Raw genomic sequence first — 24396 nt, forward strand, 5'->3', positions numbered from 1 at the left:
ACCCAGCACCACCATGTCCACTAAACCATGAGAACATCAAGTCCAAGCATCAACACAGCACCACCATGTCCACTAAACCATGAGAACATCAAGTCCAACCATCAACACAACACCACCATGTCCACTAAACCATGAGAACATCAAGTCCAAGCATCAACACAGCACCACCATGTCTACTAAACCATGAGAACATCAAGTCCAACCATCCACCCAGCACCACCATGTCCACTAAACCATGAGAACATCAAGTCCAAGCATCAACACAGCACCACCATGTCCACTAAACCATGAGAACATCAAGTCCAACCATCCACCCAGCACCACCATGTCCACTAAACCATGAGAACATCAAGTCCAAGCATCAACACAGCACCACCATGTCCACTAAACCATGAGAACATCAAGTCCAACCATCCACCCAGCACCACCATGTCCACTAAACCATGAGAACATCAAGTCCAACCATCAACCCAGCACCACCATGTCTACTAAACCATGAGAACATCAAATCCAACCACCAACCCAGCACCACCATGTCCACTAAACCATGAGAACATCAAGTCCAAGCATCAACACAGCACCACCATGTCCACTAAACCATGAGAACATCAAGTCCAAGCATCAACACAGCACCACCATGTCCACTAAACCATGAGAACATCAAGTCCAACCATCAACACAGCACCACCATGTCTACTAAACCATGTCCCCAAGTGCCACATCTACTTGGTTTTTGAACCCCCTCCAAGGAGGGTGACTCCACCACCTCACTGAGCAGGGTGGAGACACCATCAAGAGCCCACCAGTCATGGTGGTTCCTCCTGGTCCAGCCAGCACTGGCGAAGCTCTCTCACATCCTCCTCGCACCACCACATCGATCTCCATGGTGGTCAGGTGAGGACAAAGCTTGTGTCCATATAAGGGAAGGCAGCTGAAGGTCTACAAAGCCACCCAGAAAACCCCAGCTTCCTCTTCAGGCCTCTTCAACCCACACAAGTTGGGCTTTTTTCAGAGTGGCAACAGCAAACAAGACCAGGAACAAGACTTTGGGCCACAGCACAAGGAGCTGGCCCAGGCAGAAGCAATGTGTGACCTCAGCATGTCCCTCAGCTCAGGGCTCCTCTCACGGGACCCCAGGATGTTAGGGGTTGGAAGGGACCTCTGGAGATCATGGAGTCCAACCCCCCTGCCAGAGCAGGACCACAGAATCCAGCACAGGTCACACAGGAATGCATCCAGGTGGGGCTTGAAAGTCTCCAGAGAAGGAGACTCCACAACCTCTCTGGGCAGCCTGTGCCAGTGCTCTGTGACCCTCACAGTGAAGAAGTTCCTCTCATGTTGAGGTGGAACCTCCTGTGCTGGAGTTTCTATCCATTGCCCCTTGTCCTATCACAGGGTGCAAGTGAGCACAGCCTGTCCCTCCCTCTTGACCCCCAGCCCTCAGATATTTATAAACGTTTATTAAATCCCCTCTCAGTCTTCTCCTCTCCAGACTAAGCAGCCCCAGGGCTCTCAGCCTCTCCTCAGAAGGCCTCCAGTCCCTTCCTCATCCTGGTAGCTCTCTGTTGGACTCTCTCCAGTAGATCCCTGTCCCTCCTGAACTGGGGAGCCCAGAACTGGACAGAGTATTCCAGGTGAAGTCTCACCTGGAACAGAGTAGAGAGGGAGGAGAACCTACCTGGATGTGCTGGACACACTCCATAAGCAGTCTAAAACTAGAGAACCTCTTCCTGTCATCTCCTAGACCTTCTCCACTCCCTGATCACAGAATCATCATTAAGGTTGGATCCTGCCAGGATCATCAAGACAGGGAGACAGTAGGGATGGGGGAGCTCCAGGAATGAGAGGTCCCTACTGCTATCTACCCCCAGAGCCAACCAAACCCAAGAGAGCTTCATCACTGAGCCCTTCACCACAGCAATGTGACAGCCACCGTGCTCCAGAGAAGTCCTGCTGTTGTCCTCACAGCAGAGTCCCACCCTTTATGAAGACCCAGCTTGGAAATCTCCAACCTGATCCAGCCACCTCCATGGGTAGGTCTACACCAGCTTGGATAAGGAAGAGCTCCGGAAGCCCAGGTCCCATCACCAATGCCCACACCATGGAACCCACTCTGGATCCATCTGAGCTGGAAAGCTCATCCTGGTCCTCATGTGCTGTTCAGCCAAAAGGGGTCACCTATGGATCTGCTCCTGCTGAGCTCCAAGCTTGTGGACACAGGATGACCACAGACAATTCCAGCATGGGGGGTTGGGGAGGGAAGAGACCCCTGGAGCTCATCCAGATCTCAAGCAGTCACCCACAGCAGCTTGCCCAGGGTCACAATGGCCAGGTGGGGTTGGAAGCTCTCCAGACAAGGAGACTCCACAACCTCTCTGAGCAGCCTGCTCCAGGGCTCCACCACCCTCACAGCCAACAAGCTTCTCCTGATGGAACCTCCTGGCCTCCAGTTTGTGCTCCTTGGCTGAAGGACCCAAAACTGACCCCACAAACAGCACTTTGATGGTGAGGACCAGAAGACCCTAGCTGGAGGAGCCTGGGAGAGCAGGTGACACCATGATTCCTTCAGCACTTGGCAGGGCTTCTCAGCTGCTCCACGACTGAAGAGCAGCAGCAGCAGCTTCTCCAGCACTTCCCACCACATCCTAACTGGGAACAGATGTCTCCAATGAGTGACTCAGAGGAGTGAGGCTCCTGAGCTCCCATCAAACGCTGGTCTCATGACTCTGCCCAACAACAACAACTCCACGGCCTCTCCATTTCAGGAGAAACAGCAGGGCCCCCTTCATCCCACCAGGATGAGTCCATGGCAGAGTGACTCTCCTTGGCATGATGCCACCTGAGATCTTCCATCTGCAGAATAAAGAGCCAAGATGTGCCCACAGAGGCTTCTGTAGGGGCTTTAGCAAAGAGTAGCCAACTTCTGGAGCAAAACCTCCTCCGAAAAGGCCATGAATCACGCAGTGGTTAGGACACTTGGCCTGGGGAGGTCCACCTAACCTGGGTGGTGATAGGACCTGGACAGCCTTACCACTGTGATCATGAAATCACAGGATGGGTTGAGTGGGAGGAGACCTTTAAGATCACAGAGTCTAACCCTCAACCCAGCACTGCCAGGGCACCACCAAACCATGGCCCTCAGCACCACATCTCCACAGCTTCGAAACCCCTCCAGGGACGGGGACTCCACCACTGCCCTGGGCAGCCTGGGCCAGGCCTGGACAACCCTCAGAGGATAGAAGCCCTCTGCTGTGAGGCCAGGCTGAGAGGGTTTGAATTGTTCAACCTGGAGAGGAGAAGGCTCAGGGGAGACCTTCTGGTGGCCTTTCAGTGCTTGGAAGAATGATGGGGACAGACTTTTGAGCAGGGTGTGTTGGGACAGGACAAGGGGCAATGGCTTGAACAATGAGGAGATTCAGACTGGAGAGAGGATGTTCTCCACCATGAGGGTGGTGAGACCCTGTCCCAGGTTGCCCAGGGAGGAGGGAGATGCTCCATCCCCAGAACCATTCCAGGTCAGGTTGTGTGGGGCTCTGAGCAGCCTGCTCTAGCTGCAGATGTCCCTGCAGTGGGGGTTGGACTGGATGACCTTTGAAGGTCCCTTCCAACCCAAACCACCACAATTCCATGACTCTCTGATCCACCACAACAGCTGAGGTGCCTCAGTTTCTCCTGCAGCAGGGGCCAAGCAGCAGGACATGTGGATGGATCTGCTGGAGCCTGCTCTGAAGCTCACTCCCATCTGTCTGTTGCTTCCTCCGGGTGGTGGGGCAGGTCCTCCTCCTCCCCTAAGCTCTCCTCACCCACACAAACATCTGACACATCACCAGAAGCAGCCCCTGAGCTGCTTGATGACCACTCCTGGTGATGATCACCAGCACAGGTCCCTCCTTCTCCTCCAGAAGGTGACCTGGAGCAGTCTATCTTTGGCAGACACAGGCTCCACCACGCAGTGCCTGACCTCCTTCCTAACTGGGTCTCCTAAGTTCATTGAGCTCATCCAGCAGCTTATCTCTCCTGGCTTCTAATCACCTGCACAGCAGCAACCAAGGGCAGCTGCCAGCCAGGTCCAAAGTGGCCTCCAGCTTCCTCCCCAACACCCATCCCACTGACTCTGATGATGCCCAAACCCACCAGAACCCCATTTCAGCTCCTCTCTAAGCACAACTCCTGAGCCATCTCCTCACTGGGACCTCTGATGGCACCACAGCCACTCCTTCCAGAAGAAGCTGAAGCTAAACATTGTCCTCCAGCTTCACTCACTCCTCAGAGATGTTCTGTTTGGGGGTGACTGCAGCACACTTGCCTCACACTCTCCACTCAGACACTCTCCACCCACCCTAGGGCTCCCACAGACCATCAGGGTGAGACACAGGCCATGGAGGGTGCCCAGATGGCCAAGAAGGCCACCAGAAGCCTGCCTTGGATCAGCAATGTTGTGGCCAGCAGGAGCAGGGCAGGGATTGTCCCTCTGGACTGGGCATGGATGAGGCCACACCTGGAAGCCTGGGGTCAGTTTTCGGCCCCTCACTCCAGGAAGGACATTGAGGGGATGGAGTAGGTTCAGAGAAGGGTCTGGAGAAGGGTCTGGAGAACTTGTGAGGAACAGCTGAGAGACCTGGGCTTGTTGAGCCTGGAGAAAAGGAAGCTGAGGGGAGACCTTCTGGCTCTCTACAACTCCCTGAAAGGAGCTTGGAGCCAGGTAGGCATCAAGGTCTTCTCCCAAGTGATGGAACACGAGGAAAAGACCTCAGGTTGGCTCAGGGGAGGCTGAGGTTGGACATGAGGATGCCCTATGGAGCCAGCACTCCTCAACAGCCTAACCAGGACATCTTGCAGTAATTCACCACAAGGCTAAGTTGTTCAAGCTCAGCACCTGCAGAAGGACACTGAACCTCCTCCTGGCTTGGATGCCAGCATGGTTCATCTTTGGAAGGGATTAGGACTCAACCTGGCCATGAAAACCCAACGCTCTTGGGGCAACCAACTGATGCTGGAGCCTTCTGCTCTGGGGAGGAAGATGCTGCAGAGAGAGAGGAGATGAGCACCATGAGCAGCTCTCTGCTCCACTTCCTACGGCTGCCCACAACCCAACCTCACCTCAACCAACAAGACTCAAGTTCTCCACCCCAAAGAACTTCCTGCTGCATCATCTTCATCCAAAAAGGGTTCAAAAACACAACAACAACCTGCAGGACTTCTCCATGATGCTCTTCCTCAGGTCTCATCTCCACCATCCATCCCATCCCACCTCCCCCAAACTTCCCAGCTGCAAAACTGGGTTGGATGAAGTCCTTTGGACACCAGAAAGGTGGACTCCTAGAGACAGGAGGATTCCAGAATACCAGCATGGTGGTGGTGGTGGGAAGAGACCTCTGGAGCTCATCCAGTCCAACCCCCCTGCTCAAGCCAGCAGGTTGCCCAGGATCACAATGGCCAGGTGGGGTTGGAAGCTCTCCAGACAAGGAGACTCCACAACCTCTCTGGGCAGCCTGCTCCAGGGCTCCACCACCCTCACAGCCAACAGTTTTCTCTTGATGGAACCTCTTGGGTTGGCCAAGCCAACCTGACAAAGGTTGGACCCCACCATGATGGGGCTGAGGGAACTTTCCACCATGTCCTACTCAGGTTTCCACCTGGTGGAGGTGAGCCCACGGAGAACTTCACAACAAGATGTTCCTTGTGCCATATTTAGACCCTTTCAAAGCTATCATCCCACTCAGTGACCTTTGGGACCTGTCAACCACATGAAAGATCTGCAGGGCTTCCAGCCACCCCAGCAGCCCCAGCAGTGAGTGGCTGGCAGGAGGAGGTGCAGCCCAGCTGAGCTCCAGCAGCCACAGGAAGCAGCCACCCAAAGATGCAGAAGGCAAGAAGAAGTGGTGAGGGACCTCACAGCTTCTCCACAGACCTTGCTCTGGCAGGGAGCAGGCACCCAAACCTGACCTGATGTCACCTTGCATGCCATGGGTGCAACCACAGCTGGTGAAGGAGCCAGCAACAGGGCCACCAGAGCCTGCAAGCACAAGAAGCCATCAAACCAAGGGAGGTGACCATCTGCAGACTATCTGCTCTGCTGAGACCCCACCTGCAGTGCTGGGGCCAGTTCTGGAGTCCTCAGCTCTGGAGAGGCATGGACCTGTCAGAGCACGGACTCCCTCCAGTAGCTCTCTTGAACTGGGGAGTCCAGAACTGGACCCAGTTCTCCAGATGTGGCCTCACCAGGGCAGAGTAGAGAGGCAGGAGAACCTCCCTTGACCTGCTGGCCACACTCTTCTTCGTGCCCCCCAGGAGACCCTTGGCCTTCTTGGCCACCAGGGCACATTGCTGGCTCATGATGACCTTGTTGTCCCCCAGCTCTCTCAGATTCCTCTCTGTGGAGCTGCTTCCCAGCAGGTCACCCCTCACCAGTACTGCTGCAGGGGTTACTCCTCTCTGGGTGCAGGACCCTACACTTGCCCTGGTTGAACTTCATGAGGTTCCTCTAGAGAGGTTTGGCTGGTCCCAGCAGCACCAGTGAAGACCAGTGGTGAAGACCAGCAGAGCCTCCATGGCTCAGTCAGAGCCTTGGGGGTTCCAAACTCCCCTTGAGTTTTGTCAGTTGCTTCTCCAGTTCCTGGTGGAAGGGGCCCCCAGACAGCAAACTCCCCCATGGGACACTGGCCAAGCTCATGGTCCCACCGTCCAGCTGGAGGATCTCATGCTCCACCACGAGGAGAACACCTTCACAGCCAGACAGAAGCTGTCTTCAAGATTTCTGGTCCTTTCTCTCATCCTTCCAGATGAGCTGAAGGTCACCACGATGCTTCATGTGACCAGGAGGACCAGGTACCTTCAGGATGATTACCTCAGTAGATGCCAGCTGTAAACCCCAGCAGATACCATGGATCCCACCATCCCAGCACCTCCAGCCAGCCCCACCACACCCTGCTCCAGCTCCTCTCTCTTTGCTCTCAGTTGTGTTCTCACCAAACCATGGAGAGATCCTGAGAGAGTTGGGGTTGTTCAACCTGGAAAAGAGAAGGCTCCAGGGAGACCTCTTGGTGACCTTTCAGGACTTAAAGAGGGTCTACAGGAAAGCTCCAGAGGGACTTTTTGAGCTCTAGTTGCAGATGCTCCTGTTGACTGCAGGGGTGTTGAACCAGATGACCTTTGAAGGTCCCTTTCCACAAGGCCACCACCCAGCAGTGTCCAGGAGAGCTTTGAGGGTCCCTTCCCACTCAAACCAGTCTGGGATTCCACCTCTGCAGACAACAGAAAGCTGAGGTCCCACCACCTCCTTCCTCTGCAGCCCCCTCTCTGCCCTCACAGAAGGTCCCATCCAGCCCCTCCTGGGTGCTGTGAGGGTTCCTCAGCCCTGGTTGCATTCTGTTGGCAGGGAGATGGTGGCACAGCTCAGCATGGCACAGCCACGGCCACCCCAGCTCCAGCCCCACGGAGACCAACCCAACCTGCCCAGCAATTAGTCACCTGCAGATGAAGGTGGCACTTCCTCCAAACATCTCAGTTCCCTGTGGGGTGGGGAAGGAGAAGACAGGGCATGACATGGGGAACAAGCCACACTGATACCCCCAAATCCATGGGACCATCTCCACATCCTCAAGTGAAAGATGCCTGGTGATGCCCAGGAGAGGTTGGCACATCACCTGGACATGGGTCTGGCCTCAAACCACCCATCACAGGTTGGGAGGGCCCAGAAGATGCAGTCTGGGATAGGTGGCCCTGACTCCAGCTCACTGAGGTGCTGCTGGGCAAGGTCATCCAACAAGAGAATGCCAGAACATCAGCTTGGAAGGCCCTCAAAGATCATCAGGTCCAACCCTTCTTGGACAAAGCTTGGTCTAGACAAGATGGCTTAGCTTCTGTGCCAGCTGAACCTCTGAAGTGTCCAGTGATGGTGTCCACCACTTCCCTGAGGAGAGGTGATTCTGCCACTTTACTCTGCTCTGGTGAGACCTCTCCTGCAGTACTGGGTCCAGCTCTGGAGCCCTCAATACAAGGAAGGACATGGACCTGACAGAGCAGGTCCAGAGGAAGGCCACGAAAATCATCAGGGGGTTGGAGCAGCTCTGCTGCGAGGACAGGCTGAGGGAGCTGGGGGTGTTCAGCCTGCAGAAGAGGAGGCTCCAGGGAAACCTAACAGCAGCCTGTCAGTAGCTGAAGGGGGCTACAGGAAGGCTGGAGAGAGACTGTTTGCAAAGGCCTGTGGTGTGATGAGGGGACATGGCTGGAAGCTGGAGAAGAGCAGATTTAGATTGGATGTTAGGAACAGGCTCTTTACTGTGAGGGCAGTGGAACACTGGAACAGGTTACCCAGGGAGGTGGTTGAGGCCCCCTCCCTGGAGATACTCAAGGTAAGGCACAACAAGGCTTTGGGCAGCCTGATCTAGTTGGGGATGTCCCTGCTGACTGTGGGGAGGTCGGACTGGATGACCTCTGGAGGTCCCTTCCAGCCTGGAGCGTTCTATGATTCTATTCTATGATCATTCCAGTGGCTGACTGTCCTTGTGATGAAGAAGGTTCCTCTTGTCTGCAGGTGGAATGTCCCCATCACTCCTCAGTGCACATCTGGGAAGAGGTTGCCCCCAGTCCTGGTACCTCGCTGCAGTGAAGTCCTCCATGACTGGGATATCTCAGCAGTCTCCATAGCAGGAGGTCCTCATGGGGTCCTGGACACATCTCCATCCCCACTTCTCCATCAGAATCCCATCCCCTGCCACCAACTCCACCAGAGGTGCCCCACCAGCAGCCAGGGCCCAAAAGCCTGCCCAAGTTGTACAAAGCAGAGCAGATGAGAGCAGATTCCCACCACAGACACAAATCCTCGGTTGTGGGGTGACCACGAAGTCCCCAAGGCAGTGCCAATGTCTCCATCCATGGTCAAGAGGAAGTGGAAGCCCCACCCAGTCAAGATACCACCTTGGGAACAGCTGGGACATCACAACTCCACCACTAATGAAAGAGGACCACAGGCTGGGAGCTCCAGGCCAGATCCAGCCACATTGCCCTGGGGACATCCACCACTAGACCAAGTGTTGTAGCTTCTGGTGGGTTTCCATCCCACCCAAACCCTGCTGATGGCTTCCAAGCCACAGCTGGGTGATCTATCAAGGTTGGTACCACCCAACCATGGTGAGATCAGCCCAGCTCTGTGGCCTGTGTGCTGCAGGTAAGATCTCACATGAAGAACTGAGGGCTGAGAGAGGTGGAGTTCTTCAGCCTGGAGAAGAGAACGCTCCAGGGAATGCTTCCCTGCTCCATCAGCCCTGCCAGACCCCAGCAGTTACCAACCACCACCACCACTTCCAGCCTGCAAACGTCAGCTGAGGGAGGGTGAGGGGAGCAAGACAGTCCAGAAGAAACGCTCAGACCCCAAGGACAGCAGCCAAGAGCGAGGTGACAGCACCACCCCTGCCCTCAGTTCCTGAGAGGCTGCTGCAGCTGCTCCCAGCTGGACCTCCCATGACAGCCCCTTCACCACCTGAACACGACACCAGACAGGGACTGAGGACGGAGGGACGATGCCCACGGGCCTGGACCCGCCACGGCAACAGCTTCAACCCCCCCCGCCCGGCATAGACCTGGCTACCGAGTGCCCGGCGCAGGGGGTCCGGTGACAGCCCAGCCCCCGCTGACAGCTTGGCCCGGTGCTGCCAGGCCCTGCCCTCAGCTGCTCCAGCCCTGCCCAGTGCTGCCAGGCCTCGCCCGCGTTCCCACACCCCAGCCCAGGCCTCCTCGCAACCCCGACCGGTTAAAGCACTCCGCCAGTCCCCCCTGGGTGTCCAGGCCGGTCCTTCCCCACCTCCGGTACCGGCTGCAGTCCCACCCGCGGCGCCAGCCAAGCACCCGCCACGTCGCTCAGGCGCGGCCCTCACCTCTAGGCCTCTCCTCTTGCCCCTCCAGCCCCGGCACAGGCCCCGTTCCCCGGTGTGTGCCCCCTGCCCGTTCCCTCCATCCCCCACCCCGCCACAAGTGACAGCGATCGCGCTCCTCCCGCCGGGCCCCACCACCGCCGCCGCCGCCACGGCTTCTCACCGCGTTTGCCGGGGTCGTAGCCTACGAGGACGAAGTAATCGGCCAGGCGAGCCATGGCGGGGCGGGGCCGGGCCGGGCCGGGCCGGGAGGGGAGGAGAGCGGCGGAAGCTCCGCTCACAGCCCCGCTACCGCCGCCGCTACGCTCCCCACCCGCCCGCACCGCCCGCCGACCGCCGCCATCTTGGCTCCGAGCGCGGCCGGAGCGAGCCGGGCTCAATGCGCACGCGCGGGGGCCCTGAGACCGGCGTGGGGAGGCCTCCTATTGGCCAGGAGCGGCGCTGAGGGGCGGGGCGGTGCGGGGAAGGGGCGGGGGGGCACGGGGCGGAGGCGGGGTTTGTTGTGGATGGGCGTGGTTCGGTGGAAGAGGGCGTGGCTTTCAGCAGGGAGGGGCCGCGGCGAGGGGGTTCCCCAGGATGGGACTGGGAGGTGGGAGTAGGGGGGCGCGGAACTGGAAAGTATGGGGACGCGGTGGGAAGGCACCTCCCGAGTGTGTGTGAGAGGACACCCCCCCACACACACACACGCACCCCCACCACGTGGTGGGGTAGGGGGCTATGGGGACCCTCAGGTGCGTGGGACCCCCACTGTGTGCTGGGCTATGGGTGTGTGCGGACACCCCCCGTCCGTGAGCACCTCCCTAGTGTGTGGGAACCCCCTTCCGTGTGCTGGGATATGGGCATGTGGGAGCCCTCCCATGTGAGGAGACCAACCTTCCCCCCAGTCCATGGGGGGAAGTCCCTGCTCCGTGGAGGGACCCCCAGTATAAGCAGACACTGGTGTGCAGAGACCCACCCCACCCCCGCCATTGCACGTGGAACTCCCCCCCCCCCCAAATGTGCATGCACCCCCCCTACCCCATCTTGCATAGCCTTGCTGGGAAGTACAAGCCCAACCCCCTCCCCAGATGTCTGAGTGCACACGGTCCCCCCAGATGTGTACAGCCGCCCCCCTCTCCAGATGTTCATGACCCCCTCCATTACACACAGCCCCCCGAAGGTGTACAGCTCCCCAATACATGCAACCCCTCCTGCTAACCTCCAGATGTGTGCAGACCACCCCTCAGGTGCTTACAGCCTCCCTAGATAGGTACCCCACCCCATCGTGTTTATAGCCCCCCAGATATGTGCAACCCTCCAGATGTTCACAGCCCCCCCTGCTCCAAGAGGCACAGCCCCCTCCAGATGTTCACACCCTGGCTGTCCCTGCAGGCATCCACTGGCACCCAGCACCCATGTCCCATCACTGTCACCCCATCACAAGCCACCCTCAAGTGTGGGGACAGGGCTAGGGGCACACTGGTGGCAATGGTGACACTGATGGCACTGGTAACACTGGCATCATGCCCTGGCACAGCCCAACAGTGTGCATCCATTCTACCCCATCCCATCCATCCCATTTCATCCCATCTCATCCCAAACACCCTATCCACCCCATCCCATCAATTCAAATCCCATCCCATTCCTACCCCATTCACATTTCGTTCCCATCCCATTGGCATTCCATCCCCATCACAGCCTCATCCCACTCCCACCCCAGTTCCATCCCATTCCCACCCCCTTCCATCTCATCCCATTCCCATTCCATTCCTGCCCCATTCCTGTTCCATCCCCATCCCAGCCTCATCCCATTCCCACCCCATTCCCATCCCCACTCCCACCCCTTTCCATCCCTCCTCATCCCATCCCAGTGCCAGGGCTGGGGTCTGTGCCCAGATGCCCATGAGATCAGGCCCAGCAGGCACAGGCCATGGCATAGCCGCTGCCAGCGCCGGGAATGAGTCACCGGAGCCGATTTCACTTCCCACTCCCACGCGGGAACAGGACGTGGGGAGCGTGTGGAATGGGGGGGCAGCTCCAACCTGGGCACACTGATGGGCACTGGAGCTGGGAATGCCAGGGGGCAGGGAATGGGCAGTGCCAGGGCTCAGCTGGATCCCATGGGAGCCCTTGGGCAGGAGGTGCCAGGGCTGGATCCCTTGGGAAGGGAGTGCCAGGGCTGGATCTGCAGGATCCCACAGGCAGGAGGTGACAGGACTGGCCTAGATCCCATGGGATCCCTTGGGAGAGGGGTGCCAGGGCTGGATCTGGCAGCTCCTCAGGGATATGGCATGCCAGGACTGCTCCTGCTCCTTCCCCTTGTCCTACTCTGCTCCTGCTCCTGGTCTGCTCCTGCTTCTGACCTGCTCCTGCTTGTCCTCCTCCTGCTTGTCCTCCTCCTGCTTGTCCTCCTCCTGCTTGTCCTCCTGCTTCTGCTTCGCTCCTGCTACCGTTTGACCTCCTCCTGCTCCTGATCTGTTCCTGCTCCAATTTCTGCTCCTGTTCTTGCTCCTGCTTCCCTTCCCTTGCTATTTGTCCCTCTTCTTTTTTTTTTTGCTCCTGCTCCTTATCTTTCTTCTTTTCCTAATCTGCTCCTGCTCCCAATCCTGCTTCTTCTGCTCCTGCTTCTGCTCCTCTCTTGCTCCTACTGTTCCTGTTCCTGATCTGTTCCTTCTCCTTCTCCTTCTCCTTCTCCTTCTCCTTCTCCTTCTCCTTCTCCTTCTCCTTCTCCTTCTCCTTCTCCTTCTCCTTCTCCTTCTCCTTCTCCTTCTCCTTCTCCTTCTCCTTCTCCTTCTCCTTCTCCTTCCAGGATGAGGTGTATGTACCTTCACCATGGGACACAGACACCAGCCTGGCCACCCTGGGGTGTTGGGGGCTCCTCACCCCATCCTGGCACCGTGGGCATGGGGGTAGCAGGGAGGGGATGGGGTATGGGTACCCCCACCATGGGGCACAGCACCCAGTTTGGGCACCCTGGGGTACTGGAACTCCTTGCCTCATCCCCACCCTGGCACCATGGGCATGAGGGGCACAGAGCAGGTCATTGAGGGTGGGGACCTCTCAAGCGCCCAGCACCCAGGGGCACCCCACAGCCTGGCATCTCACCAGTGCTTCCCTGCCAGCAGCACTTCCCACAGCTCCCAGTTTGGCCCAACAGCTTCCTGGAGGCGTCGGGAATGGGGGTGGAGAGGGGGAAGGCTGGGACTGGTCCTTACTGGTTTGGGAAGGTCCCATGTGATGGGAACAGCATCGACCTGACTTGGCCCTGTATGAGCAGGGGCACATCCCACAGGAGTACTGGGGAGCACTGGGGAGCACTGGGGAGAAGATTGGGCTGGACTAGGCTGTACTGAGGGCACTGGGCTGCTCTGGACTGTAATGGGAGCACTGGGGGCACTGGGAGGAGTGGGAGCACTGGGATATTGGGCTATACCGGGCTGCACTGGGAACACTGGGGGCACTGGGCTGCATCAGACAGCTCTGGGCTGAACTGGTATGCTCTGGTAGCACTGGGGGCACTGGGAGCAGTAATAGCACAGGGGGCACTGGGCTTCAGTACTGGGCTGCACTGGGAGCACTAGAGAGGCATTAGGGGCACTAGGGGTCACTGGGAGCACTGGGGGCACTGGGAGCACTAAGGCACAGGAGGCACAGGGCTGCACTGGAGGCTTACCATCCCAGCCTTATTCCCTGCAGCCCTATTCCCTGGGCTGCAGTACTGGGCTGCTCTGGGGGCACTGAGGGTACGGGGGGCACTGAGGGCACTGAGGGCACATGGGGCACTGGGCTGCACTGGAGGCTTCCTATCCCAGCCCTATTCCCTTCCCAGTCCCAGTCCCATCCCAATGCCTCTCCGGGTGAATTCCCAGTCGGGTGCCGGTAAGTGAAGCTGGGTGGGGGAAGCCATTATGGGGTGCTCCCCCCTCCCCCATCCCCGTCCCCTCCCAGTCCCCCCCAGTTCCCCCAGTAGCTCCTCCTGCGGCCCCTCCCGCCTCTCCTATCCGTATTTAACTGGGAGCGGGACTGGGAGCGGCAGCAGCGAGCTGGGCACGGAGCGGCCGGCAACCCCGGGACTCGTCCACGACACCCCCTCCCCAGCGCAGGTACCCCCGGGACCCCCTCCCCGGAACCCCCCGGGGCTGCGAGGCGGGGAGGGACTGAGAGGCACTGGGAAGTACTGGGATAAATTGGGAAGTACTGGGACGGACTGGGAGGCACTGGGAAGGCCGGGGCGGGGGGGGCTGCAATGGGGGGTTCGGACCCAGCCCAGCCCTTCTTTGATCCCTGCAGCCCCCCGGTGCCGCCCCCGCCATGAGAGCCCAGCTGGCGCTGGGCTGTTGCGTCAGCTTCATACTGGGAATGCTGGAGCTGCCCCGCGGCGCCCGCGCCAGGTGAGACGGCAGCTGCCTGCCCCTGCCTGCACCCTGCCCGTACCCCTACCCCTGTCTGTGCCCTGCCTGGATCCTGCCTGTGCCCTCTGCCTGCACCCCCTGCCCTGCCTGCGCCCCAGCCTGCGCCCTGCCCGTACCCCTACCCCTGCCTGTGCTCTGCCTGGATCTTGCCTTTACCTGCCTGTACCTTCTGCCCCGTCTAGACCCTGCCTACACCCTGCCTGGGCACCCTGCCTTTGCCTGCACCCTGCCGGTACCGCCTGCCTGTACCTTGCCTGTGCCCCTGCCAGTACCCCCTGCCCTGCCTGTGTCCTGTTTGTGCCCCTGCCTGCCCCCCCTGCCGGTATCTCTGCCTGCACCCCTTACCCCTCCCTGTACCCTGCCTGTACCTCCTGCCTGTACCTGCCTATCCCCTGCCCGTGCCTCTACCCCTGCCTGCATCCTGTCTTTATCCCTGCTTGCACTCCCTGCCTGTACCCTGCCTGTGCTCCTGCGCCCCCTGCCTGCAATTCCTGCCTGCAATTCCTGCCTGCACCCCTGCTGGTACCTCTGCCTGTACCCTGCCTGTATCTGCCTGCACCCCTGCCTGCAACCCTACCCCTGCCTGGATCCCTTGCCTGTGCCCTGCTTGCACCCCTGCCTGCACCCCTGCCTATACTCCTGCCCATGCCAGCTCTGTGCCCCCCTGCCCCTGCCTGCACCCCTGCCTATACTCCTGCCCATGCCAGCTCTGTGCCTCCCTGCCCCTGCCTGCACTCCTGCACCCCCTGCTGGTACCTCTGCCCGTACCCCTGCCTGCATCCTCTGCCTGTGCCTTGCCCATACCCCTGCCTGCACCCCCTTCCCAAGGCATCTCTGTTCCCCCCCTGCCCTGCCCATCCCCTGCCTGTGGGGAACGGGGGACACTGGGCACAGAGTGGGCACCTCCTGCCAGGGCTGTGGGATGGCACTGGGGGGTCCCCAGACTGGGAGAAACAGGGAACAATGGGCAGAGGGCAGGCACCTCCTGACACAGCTGTGGGATGGCATTGGGGAAGCCCCAGAATGGGGAAGACAGGGGACAATTGGGCACAGGGTGGGCACCTGCTTGCCACAGCTGTGCCAATGTGGCAGCGGAGCCATGTGCCCTGTGACACCACATGCCACCACCACGTGTCTGGTGCCACCACCCTGTGCCACCACCATGAGCCACCACTGCCAGAGTCACCTGGGTGCCAGGGATTCCTCCTGAGCACCGACCTGGAGTGGCAGTGGGTAGCAGAGCCCCGTGGATGCCACCTGCCAGATCCAGCATGGCAGCATGCAAGGGTGCCCCCATTTACCACCCTGGGGGATGACTGGGGGGTGGGGTGGGGTGGAGTAGTGTCAGTGTCCCCCAGGAGCTTGGGCACCCTGGCAGTGCCAGGTGGGTTGGCATCAGAGTTGGCATGGGGCTGACACAGGGCTCACAGAGTGCCACGGGGCGGGGGGGACCTGTGGGGTGTCCTTTGCCTGGGGGAGACCAGTGGGAGGCATGGGGGTGTCCCAGTGCTACTGGTGCGGGGCGAAGGGGCTGGGCCAGGCAGCTGTGCCAGCTGTGCCAAGCACACAGTACAGGTGGGGGTGCAAGCACCATCTTCCCCCTGCTGCCTCCTCCTCTTCCTCCTCCCCCTGGGCTGAGCAGAGAAGCTGGGAGGGGACAAGTGAGGTGGCACCCTGGGCACTGCCAGCCCCCCTGTACCCCTCTGCCGGGTTGCTGGGGTGGTGCCAGGGTTCTTGCCTGCTCCTTCTGACTCCTGTCACTCTCTTTCAGGGACCCCCTGGAGCAGGCACCTCCCCTGCCCTCACTCCTTGAGGACCACCCTGGCATGGTGCCACCCACCCTGGCACAACCCATGGGCAGCCCACGGCACAGGGTGATCACCCCAAAGCTGGAACCTCAGCTTGGTGCCCGCCTGGCACGCCAGCACAGACTGCTCACTCCAAAGCTGGCACCTCAGCTTGCTGCCCGCCTGGCACGCCAGCACAGACTGCTCACTCCAAAGCTGGCACCTCGGCTTGGTGCCCACTTGGCACCCTGGTACAACCAGCTCACCTCAAAGCTTGCCCCACGGCACAGACTGCTCACTCCAAAGCTGGCACCTCAGCTCGGTGCCCACTTGGCACCCTGGCACAACCAGCTCACCTCAAAGCTTGTCCCACGGCACAGACTGCTGACCCCGAAGCTGGCACCTCAGCTCGGTGCCCACCTGGCACCCCAGCGCAAAAGATTCATCCCAAAGCCTCCACCCCACCTCAGTGCTCATCTCGGTGCCCGCCATGCCACCCCCCTGGCCGCACCCCGTGGTGCCCGCAGCCGGCGGCACGCTGGAGGGCACCTGGTGCGGGTGGGCTGTGTGCTGGGCACGTGCCAGGTGCAGAACCTGAGCCACCGCCTGTGGCAGCTGATGGGGCACCCCGGGCACCGCGATGTGGCCCCCGTCAACCCCAACAGCCCCCACAGCTACGGCTGAGGGCAGCAGGGTGGGCACCTCGCCGGGCACCCCCGGCTCAGCCGCTGCCGGATGTGCCCAGGGTCCCCTCAGCACCTTTTGAGGGGGTGCCCGGGTGCCACTCTGCAGTTCTGGTGGCCCCACCAGGGACGTGTGGCCCAGGGTGACACTGGGCACAGGGTGGGCACCTTGTGCCATGGCTGTGGGATGGCATCAGGACATCCTCAGGGTGAGGGGACAGTGGGCAAAGGGTGAGCGCTTTGTGCCACAGCTGTGGGATGGCATCAAGAGGTCCCCAGGATCAGGGAACAGTGGGCACAGGGTGGGTACCTCGAGTCATGGCTGTAGGAGGGCACTGGGGGGTCCCTAGGAGGAGGGGACAGGGGACAGCAGGCACAGCGTGGGCACCTGCATTGTGGCTTCAGGGCATTGCCAGGATGAGGGGGCAGGGGGCACAGGGCAGGCACCTTCATCAGGGGGTCCCCAAGATGAGGGGACAGGGGGCACAGGGTGGGCACCTCATGCCAGGGCTGTGGGATGAGCCCAGTGCCAGCAGGGCACCGAGGGGAGCACAGGGCTGGCTTGGTGACCCGAGGTGGCCCTTTGTGCCTGGTCCGGCTAGAGCTGGCGATGGGTCCAAGGGGCACTGGGGGATGTGGGACTGGCACCTGTGCTGATGGCAGCAGCGCCAGGGGCTGGTACAAGAGGTGTGAACACAGGCCCTGGGCACCAAGCAGCCTGACTCAACAGCCTGCTAGGCATCAGGGCACCCCAGGGCATAGCCAGGGCACCCCCAAGACACCTCAGTGGACTCCAGGGCACCCTACAGCACCCAATGGTGCACCCAGGGCACCCCACTGCACAACATGGCACCTCCTGGCACCCTTAAGACACTTCAGTGGACACCATGGCACCCTCTGGCACCATATGGTACACCCAGGGCACCCCCAGAGCACCCCCAACACCCTGTGGCACCCTATGGCACACACTGAGCACCCCATAGCACCTCATGGCACCCCACAGCACCCCTTATCCACACCCCAGCCCCATCCTGTGCCAACTCAGGGTGGCACAACTTCCCCACCCCGCCCCAGAGCACCCAGCAGCAGGTGAAGGGCACCCATGGGGGTTCCAGGCTGGCACATTGAGGGTGGGGGGTGCTTTGCCCTGTGCCCACCCCCTCCAGTGCCCAGTGCTTTGGCTGAAGGGTGCAGCCCCCATGTGGGCACTGGCTTGTGTGTGTCCTCCACCACCCTCGGGTGCCTCTCAGGCTGTGGGTGCCCCAGGTTGGCACTTCGGGGGGGAGGGGGGCACCGCGTGGCATTTTGGGTGCAAATTGGATGGGTTTGTGTCAAATAAAATGTTTGAGGAGCTGGCACGGCTGGCACTGGGGGTGAGGCACTTGTTGGGTGGCAGGAGGTGGGCACCCTACTGGCACACGGTGACTGGAACCAGCAGTTTCCAGTGCCCGGCCCAGTGGGCACAACCACCTGGCACCTCCCAAGCTCTGGGGGTGAGGAGGAGGAAGATGAAGGGTTTGGAGAGGGGGGTACAGGGGTAGTGCCTGGGGGCCCCCCAGTGCCAATGTCTGCCCTTGGGCACTGTGTCTACGGTAGCTGGAGGGGCACAGCAGTGACCTGGCACAACCTGGCAGGACCTTGTGCCTCCCGTGATGCCTCTCTAGATTTGGGGTCCTCAGCTCAGGGATCAGTTTTGGGGGGGGGTCTCCAGCTCGAGGGTCAACGTTGGAGGTCCCCAATTCAGAGCTCGGGGTTAGGTGTCTCGAGTCGGGGGAGGACACAATTCAGGGTCCCCAACTTGGGGATCCCCAGCCCGAGGGTTGATTTTGGGGGCTCCAAATTCAGGGGGCAGCTTTTGGGGTCCCAAATTGAGGGGTCAGGAACTCAGGAGCAAGTTTGGAGTCCTCAGTTTAGGGGTCACAGTCGGGGGTCTCCACCCCGGGGGTTGCTTTTGGGGGTCCCAGTTCAAGGGTCAGATTTTGGAGTCCCCATCCTGAGGGTTGATTTTGGGGTCCCAGTTCAGCCATCACAATTTGGGGTGCCCAACTTGGGGGTCCTCAGCTCGAGGGTTGATTTTGGGGATCCCAAATCAGGGGTCAGGAACTCGGAACCCAGTTTGATGTCCCCAGTTTAGGGGTCACAGTCAGCGGTGCCCAGCTCGGGGATTGGTTTTGGGGGTCCCAATTCAGGGGTCAGATCTGGGGGTCCCGAATTCAGGGGTCAGGAACTCGGAACCCAGTTTGGTGCACCCAGTTTAGGGGTCACGGTCGGGGGTTTCCAGCCCAGGGGTTGGTTTTGGGGGTCCCAGTTCAGGGGTCAGATTTCGGAGTCCCGAATTCAGGGGTCAGGAACTCGGGAGCCAGTTTGAGGTCCCCAGCTTAGGGGTCACGGTCGGGAGGCCCTAGCCCAGGGTTTGGTTTTTGGGGGTCCCAGTTCAGGCGTCACAATTTGGGGTGCCCAACCCGCGGGTCACAGTCGGAGGTCCCCACCCCGGGGGTTGGTTTTGGAGGTCCCAGTTCAGGGGTCAGATTTCGGAGCCCCCAGTTTAGGGGTCAAGGTCGAGGGTTTCGAAGCCGGGGGTCGATTTTGGGGGTGTCGCAGCCCGGGTTCCCGCAGCGCCCCCCCTCCCGGTGCCGCGGCCGCTCAATGATTAACCGGGGCCGGGCTGTGACCGATGGCCCCGCGCCCCCCCCACGCCAGGGGGATAAAACCCGGGGGGATCCCGCGGCCGCCCCCCAGCTCTGCGCAGCGCCGGCCATGAGCAGCCCCCGCGCAGTGAGTACCCCCCCTGGGACCCCCCACCTCGGCCACCCCTCCCCACTTTAAGGTCAGACCCCCACCCTTGTCCCCCCCTACATTTTGGGGTCGGGCTCCCCATTTTCCCTCCCCTCTTCCCCAGTTTGGGGTCGGACCTCCCCCTGTACATCGCCCCCCCCCCCTCCCATTTTAGGGTCGGTCCCCCTCTTGCACTCTCCTCCACTTTGGGGCCGGAACTCCCTCCTTGTCTCTCCCCCAGTTTTGGGGTCGGTCTCCCCTCCCTGCACTCCCCCCCAACTTTGGGATCGGATCCCCTCCTTGTACTCCCCCCCAGCGTTGGGGTCGCCCTCCCCGCCCCCCTCCCTTGCACCCCCATGCACACTTCGGGCTCGGACCCTCTCTGCTTGTCTCTCGCCCAGCTTTAGGGTCAGACCCCCCCGCCTCCTTTGTCTCCCTCCCAGTTTTGGGGGTCAGACCCCCCGGCCCCTCCAGCCCCCTCTGCCCCACTGCAGGGGGAGGTGGGGGGGCCGCAGGATGTGCCCTCCCTGACTCGACCTCCCCTGACCCCCTCCCCAGGACCCCGGGACCGGAGAGTCCAGAGCCGGGCTGCGGAACTACAGCGTGAGGGGGGGGTTGAGAGGGTCCTTTGGGTACTGGGGCGGGGGTCTTGAAGCACCGGGTTGAGTACAGAGGGGTCCTGAGTCACCAGTTTGCGTGCTGGGAGGGGTCCTGAGTCAGCAGACCGGGTGCTGGCGGGGGACCCTGAGGCGCCGGGGGGTGGGGATGGGTCCTTTGCGTGCTGGGGCAGGGGTAGGTCCTGTAGCATCAGTTTGGGTCCTGGGGGGTCCTGTGGGTGATGGAGGGGTCTTGAGGCACCAGTCTGGGTGCTGGGCGTGGGTCGTGAGGCACCAGGATGGATGCTGGGGGGATCCTGAGTAACCAGTCCGGGGGTTGGGGGGGGGGGGGTTGGCTGTCCCGTGACACCAGTTTAGGTGCTGGGTGGGGGGGAGGTGTCTTGAGGCACCAGTCTGAGTGCTGGGGAGCGGGGGGATGGTCCTGAGGAACCGGTTCCGGTGCTCGGGGCGGGGGACGGGGGGGGGGGGGTCCTTTGGGTGCCGGTGGGGGGTCCTGTGGCAGCAGCTTGGTTCGGGAGCGTCCTTCGGGTGCTGGAGGGGTCTTGAGGCACCAACATGGGTGCTGGGGGGTGGGGGTGGCCCTGAGGCAGCAACCTGAGTGCTGGGGGAGGGTGGGGTGCTGAGGCACTAGGGTGGGAGGGGGGTGGGGGGGTCCTGTGACACCAATTTGGGTTTGGGGAGGGTTCTGGGAGCGGGGGTCCTGAGTAACCGCTTTAGCTGATGGTGGGGAGGGGTGGGGGGGTTGTGGCATCAGGATGGGTGCTGGGAGTGGGGGGAGGAGCGTGTCTTGAGTCACCAGTCTGGATGCTCTGGATGCTGGAGGATCCTTTGAGCGTTGGGTGGGGAGGGGAAGTCTTAAATCACCAGTTTGGGTTCTGGGGTGGGGTCTTGTGGCATCAGGATGAGTGCTGGGGGGGGGGGAGGATTGTGTCATCAAGATGGGTGCTGGGCGGGGAGGAGAGGAGCATTGTGGCATCAGGATGGGTGCCGGGGGGGGGGAGAGGAGGATTGTGGCATCAGGATGGGTGCTGGGTGGGGGGAGAGGAGGATTGTGGCATCAGGATGGGTGCTGGGCGGGGGGGGGTGGGGGAGGCCAGGAGCCTGTCCTGAATCACCAGTCTGGGTGCTGGAGGGTCCCCTGGGTGTTGGGTGGGGAGGGGAGGTCTTAAGCCACCAGGTTGGGTTCTGGGGTGGGGTCTCGTGGCATCAGGATGGGTGCCCCCACACCAGCCTGGCTGCTGAAGCTTTCTCTCTTACTAACGCTGAGTCCAGCCCCTTGCTGGCATGGGGAAGTTCTTTCCGGGGTGGGGGGGGGGGGGGGAGAGTGGGATGGGAGTGAGGGGGCTCCTAACCCCAGCTCTCCAAGCCCCCTCCCCAGAACCCCCTCCTTCCTCCCCCCCTTGTCTCCTATCTCCCACCCCCCTCGGCAGGAGGGGAAGCTTCTGGAGCGAGTCTATGGCACCTACAAGCTGATGCACACGAACCAGACCGTGGACTTTGTCCAAAAGAAGGTTCTAGATCCCTCTCACCCACCCTTCCCGCGTCCTCCAGGGGAGATTATGGTCTGGGGGGGAGGTCATAACTTTACGTCGTGCCCCCCCGCAGTTAGCCCAGTATGGCTCCTGCTCCCTACGTAAAATGGGGGTGATGGAAGTCCTGGAGCTGCTGGACCAGCTGGTGGACGAATCAGACCCCGACGTGGACTTCCCCAACTCTCTCCACGCCTACCAAACAGCAGAGGGCATCCGCCGCGCCCACCCCGACAAAGGTCCGCCCTGGGGACACCCCCCCCCCCCCCCCCCCCGAAAATTCGCTTTGTTCTTGGGGAAGGGACCCCTCACCCTCTGTGTGTGTCCCCCACGCCCCTTCCCTTGCAGACTGGTTCCACCTGGTTGGGTTGTTGCATGACCTGGGCAAGGTCTTGGTCCTGTTCGGGGAGCCCCAGGTGAGAGTGGGGGACAAGAAGGAAAATCGGGGAGGGGGGGGTGTGTCCTTATTTTTGGGAGATTCCCTCCCCCCCCCAGTTCTAAGGGTTGTGGGCTGCCTGCCTGTGTCCCCCCCTGCAGTGGGCAGTGGTGGGGGACACCTACCCGGTGGGCTGCAAGGTGCAGAAGTCGGTGGTCTTTGGGGACACCACTTTTGAGGACAACCCTGACACCAAAGACCCGCGGTACAGGTCAGGAGGGACACCCCCACAGCCCCCCGCCCCTTCGCCAAGGGGGTATAGGGAGGGGGTTGAGGTCTGAGCCCCCTCCCCCCCCCAAACTGGTTTTGTTCCCAGTACGGAGTGTGGGATGTACCAACCTGGCTGCGGGCTGGAGAACGTCCTCATGTCCTGGGGACACGACGGTGAGCGACGAGGGCGGGGACACAAGGGACACCGGGAGGGGACAGCAGGGCACGAAGGGGAGAGGGCACAGCGGCCACCGGAATGTCCTGACGTCCGGGGGGCACCATGGTGAGGGACAGGGGATGATAAACGCCCCCCAAAGTGTCCTGAGGACACGATGGAAAAGGAGATGGAGGGGAACACGACGGTGAGGGACAGGGGGTGATAAATGTCCCCCAAAAGGTCCTGGGGAGACGATGGAAAGGGGCATGGGGGAGACAGTAAGGGATGGGACAGGGGTGAGTGGTACACAAGGGCCACCAGAACATCCTGGGAGCACAATGGTGAGGGACAGGGGGTGATAAACGTCCCCCAGAATGTCCTGGGGACACGAAGGAAAGGGGCATAGGGGGGGACAGTAAGGGATGGGATGGGAGTGAAGGGTACACAAGAGCCACCAGAACGTCCTGGGAGCACCATGGTAAGGGACAGGGGGTGATAAATGTCCCCCAAAACGTGCCAGAGACAGGATGGAAAAGGACATGGAGGAAGGACATGACAGTAAGGGACAGGGGGTGACAAATGCCCCACCAAATGTCCTGGGGGCACCATGGAAGGGGACAATGAGGGATGGGGTTGAGGGGTACACAAGGGCCACCAGAACAGCCTGAGGTCCTGGGGACACCATGGTGAGGGATGGGGACACAAGGGACAGGGAGGGGTGAAAAGGACCCCCCCAAAATGTCCTGGGAACACAAAGGTGGGGGGCATGGAGGGTCGAGGAGAGGGGGAGGGTCGAGGAGAGGGGAGGAGGGTTGGGGACTGTTCCCCAGGTGGTGGTGGGGGGGGCAGGGGAGTGTCCCCTCTGTCCCCCAAAGCCATCTCCTGTCCCCACAGAATACATGTACAGGGTCATGAAGTTCAACAAGTTCACCCTGCCCGAGGAGGTAAGAGTTCAGGAGGGGGCACTGGGGGAGATACCCAGGACCCAAAGATTACTCAGGACCCTTGCAGCCCCCATCCTGGTGCCACCAGACTCTCCCCAGGACCCAAAGGTTACTCAGGACCCTCTCAACCCCCATCCTGCTGCCACAGGAACCTTCCCCCCCTGCCTGTCCTGGTGCCACCATACTCTCCTCAGGACCCAAAGGTTACTCAGGACCCACACAAACCCATCCTGGGCCCACAGGACCACCACCCCCAGCACCCTGATGCCTCAGGACCCCTCCCTCCATTACGTCGTGCGTGTCCCCCCCCGCCCCAGGCTTTCTACATGATCCGGTTCCACTCCTTCTACCCCTGGCACACCCACGGTGACTACCGGCACCTCTGCACCCCCCACGACCTCCAGATGCTGCCCTGGGTCCAGGAGCTCAAGTGAGTGACTCAAACGGGGGGTGGGGGTTAACAAAAATACTGGGGCAGGGGTCCTACTGACGTGCCCCCTCCCTCCCCCTTCTATTACAGCAAATTCGATCTCTACACCAAGCAGGAGGAGCTGCCCGAGGTGGAGCAGCTCCGGGGGTACTACCAGAGCCTGATCGACAAATACTGCCCCGGGCAGCTCTGCTGGTGAGGGAGGGGCCACGCAGGGACCCCCTCCAAGTCACTCTGTCCCCTTGGGACCGCCCCCACCCCCACCTCACCAACTCGTCCCCCCGGGAGTCCCCCACAGGAGGCACCGTGTCTCAGCAATAAATTCACTTCTCATGTGGCCAAGGAAGTTCTGCTGGGGAGGGGGCAGCAAATGGACACCCCCTGTGGCTCCCCCCCCCCCAAGTCACTTCGTCCCCTCAAATCACTTGAGGACCCCTCCTCATAGCAGCCAGAACCCCCCACATCCCACCCTGTCCCCACACACAGCTTGTGAGGCACTTGGGTGGCACTCCTCTTGTCCCCTCAAGACCCCCCTCCAGTCACCTTGGGACCCCCTCATAGCACC

At 60.9% G+C, this 24396-nt stretch overlaps 2 protein-coding genes across 2 annotated transcripts in view; one reads left to right on the top strand and one right to left on the bottom strand.

Annotated features, from left to right (window-relative positions):
* The window catches only part of SBF1 (SET binding factor 1), an 81690-nt gene extending 71600 nt beyond the window's left edge, over positions 1-10090 (bottom strand). Inside the window, exon 1 of the mRNA XM_054399662.1 lies at positions 10036-10090. Within this exon, the coding sequence (XP_054255637.1) occupies positions 10036-10090 (55 nt within the window). The remainder of the gene's footprint in view (positions 1-10035) is intronic.
* A 9289-nt stretch (positions 10091-19379) lies between these two features.
* MIOX (myo-inositol oxygenase) lies at positions 19380-24030 on the top strand. The gene is made up of 10 exons (XM_054399742.1): positions 19380-19508; positions 20067-20111; positions 21556-21636; positions 21731-21893; positions 22003-22070; positions 22192-22301; positions 22407-22474; positions 23352-23401; positions 23719-23831; positions 23922-24030. The coding sequence occupies exons 1-10, from the start codon at positions 19380-19382 to the stop codon at positions 24028-24030; spliced, it is 936 nt and encodes a 311-aa protein (XP_054255717.1).
* Positions 24031-24396: the final 366 nt, after the last annotated feature.

This window comes from Indicator indicator, chromosome 3 (assembly GCF_027791375.1).
Source record: "Indicator indicator isolate 239-I01 chromosome 3, UM_Iind_1.1, whole genome shotgun sequence".
Classification (NCBI taxonomy): Eukaryota; Metazoa; Chordata; class Aves; order Piciformes; family Indicatoridae; genus Indicator; species Indicator indicator.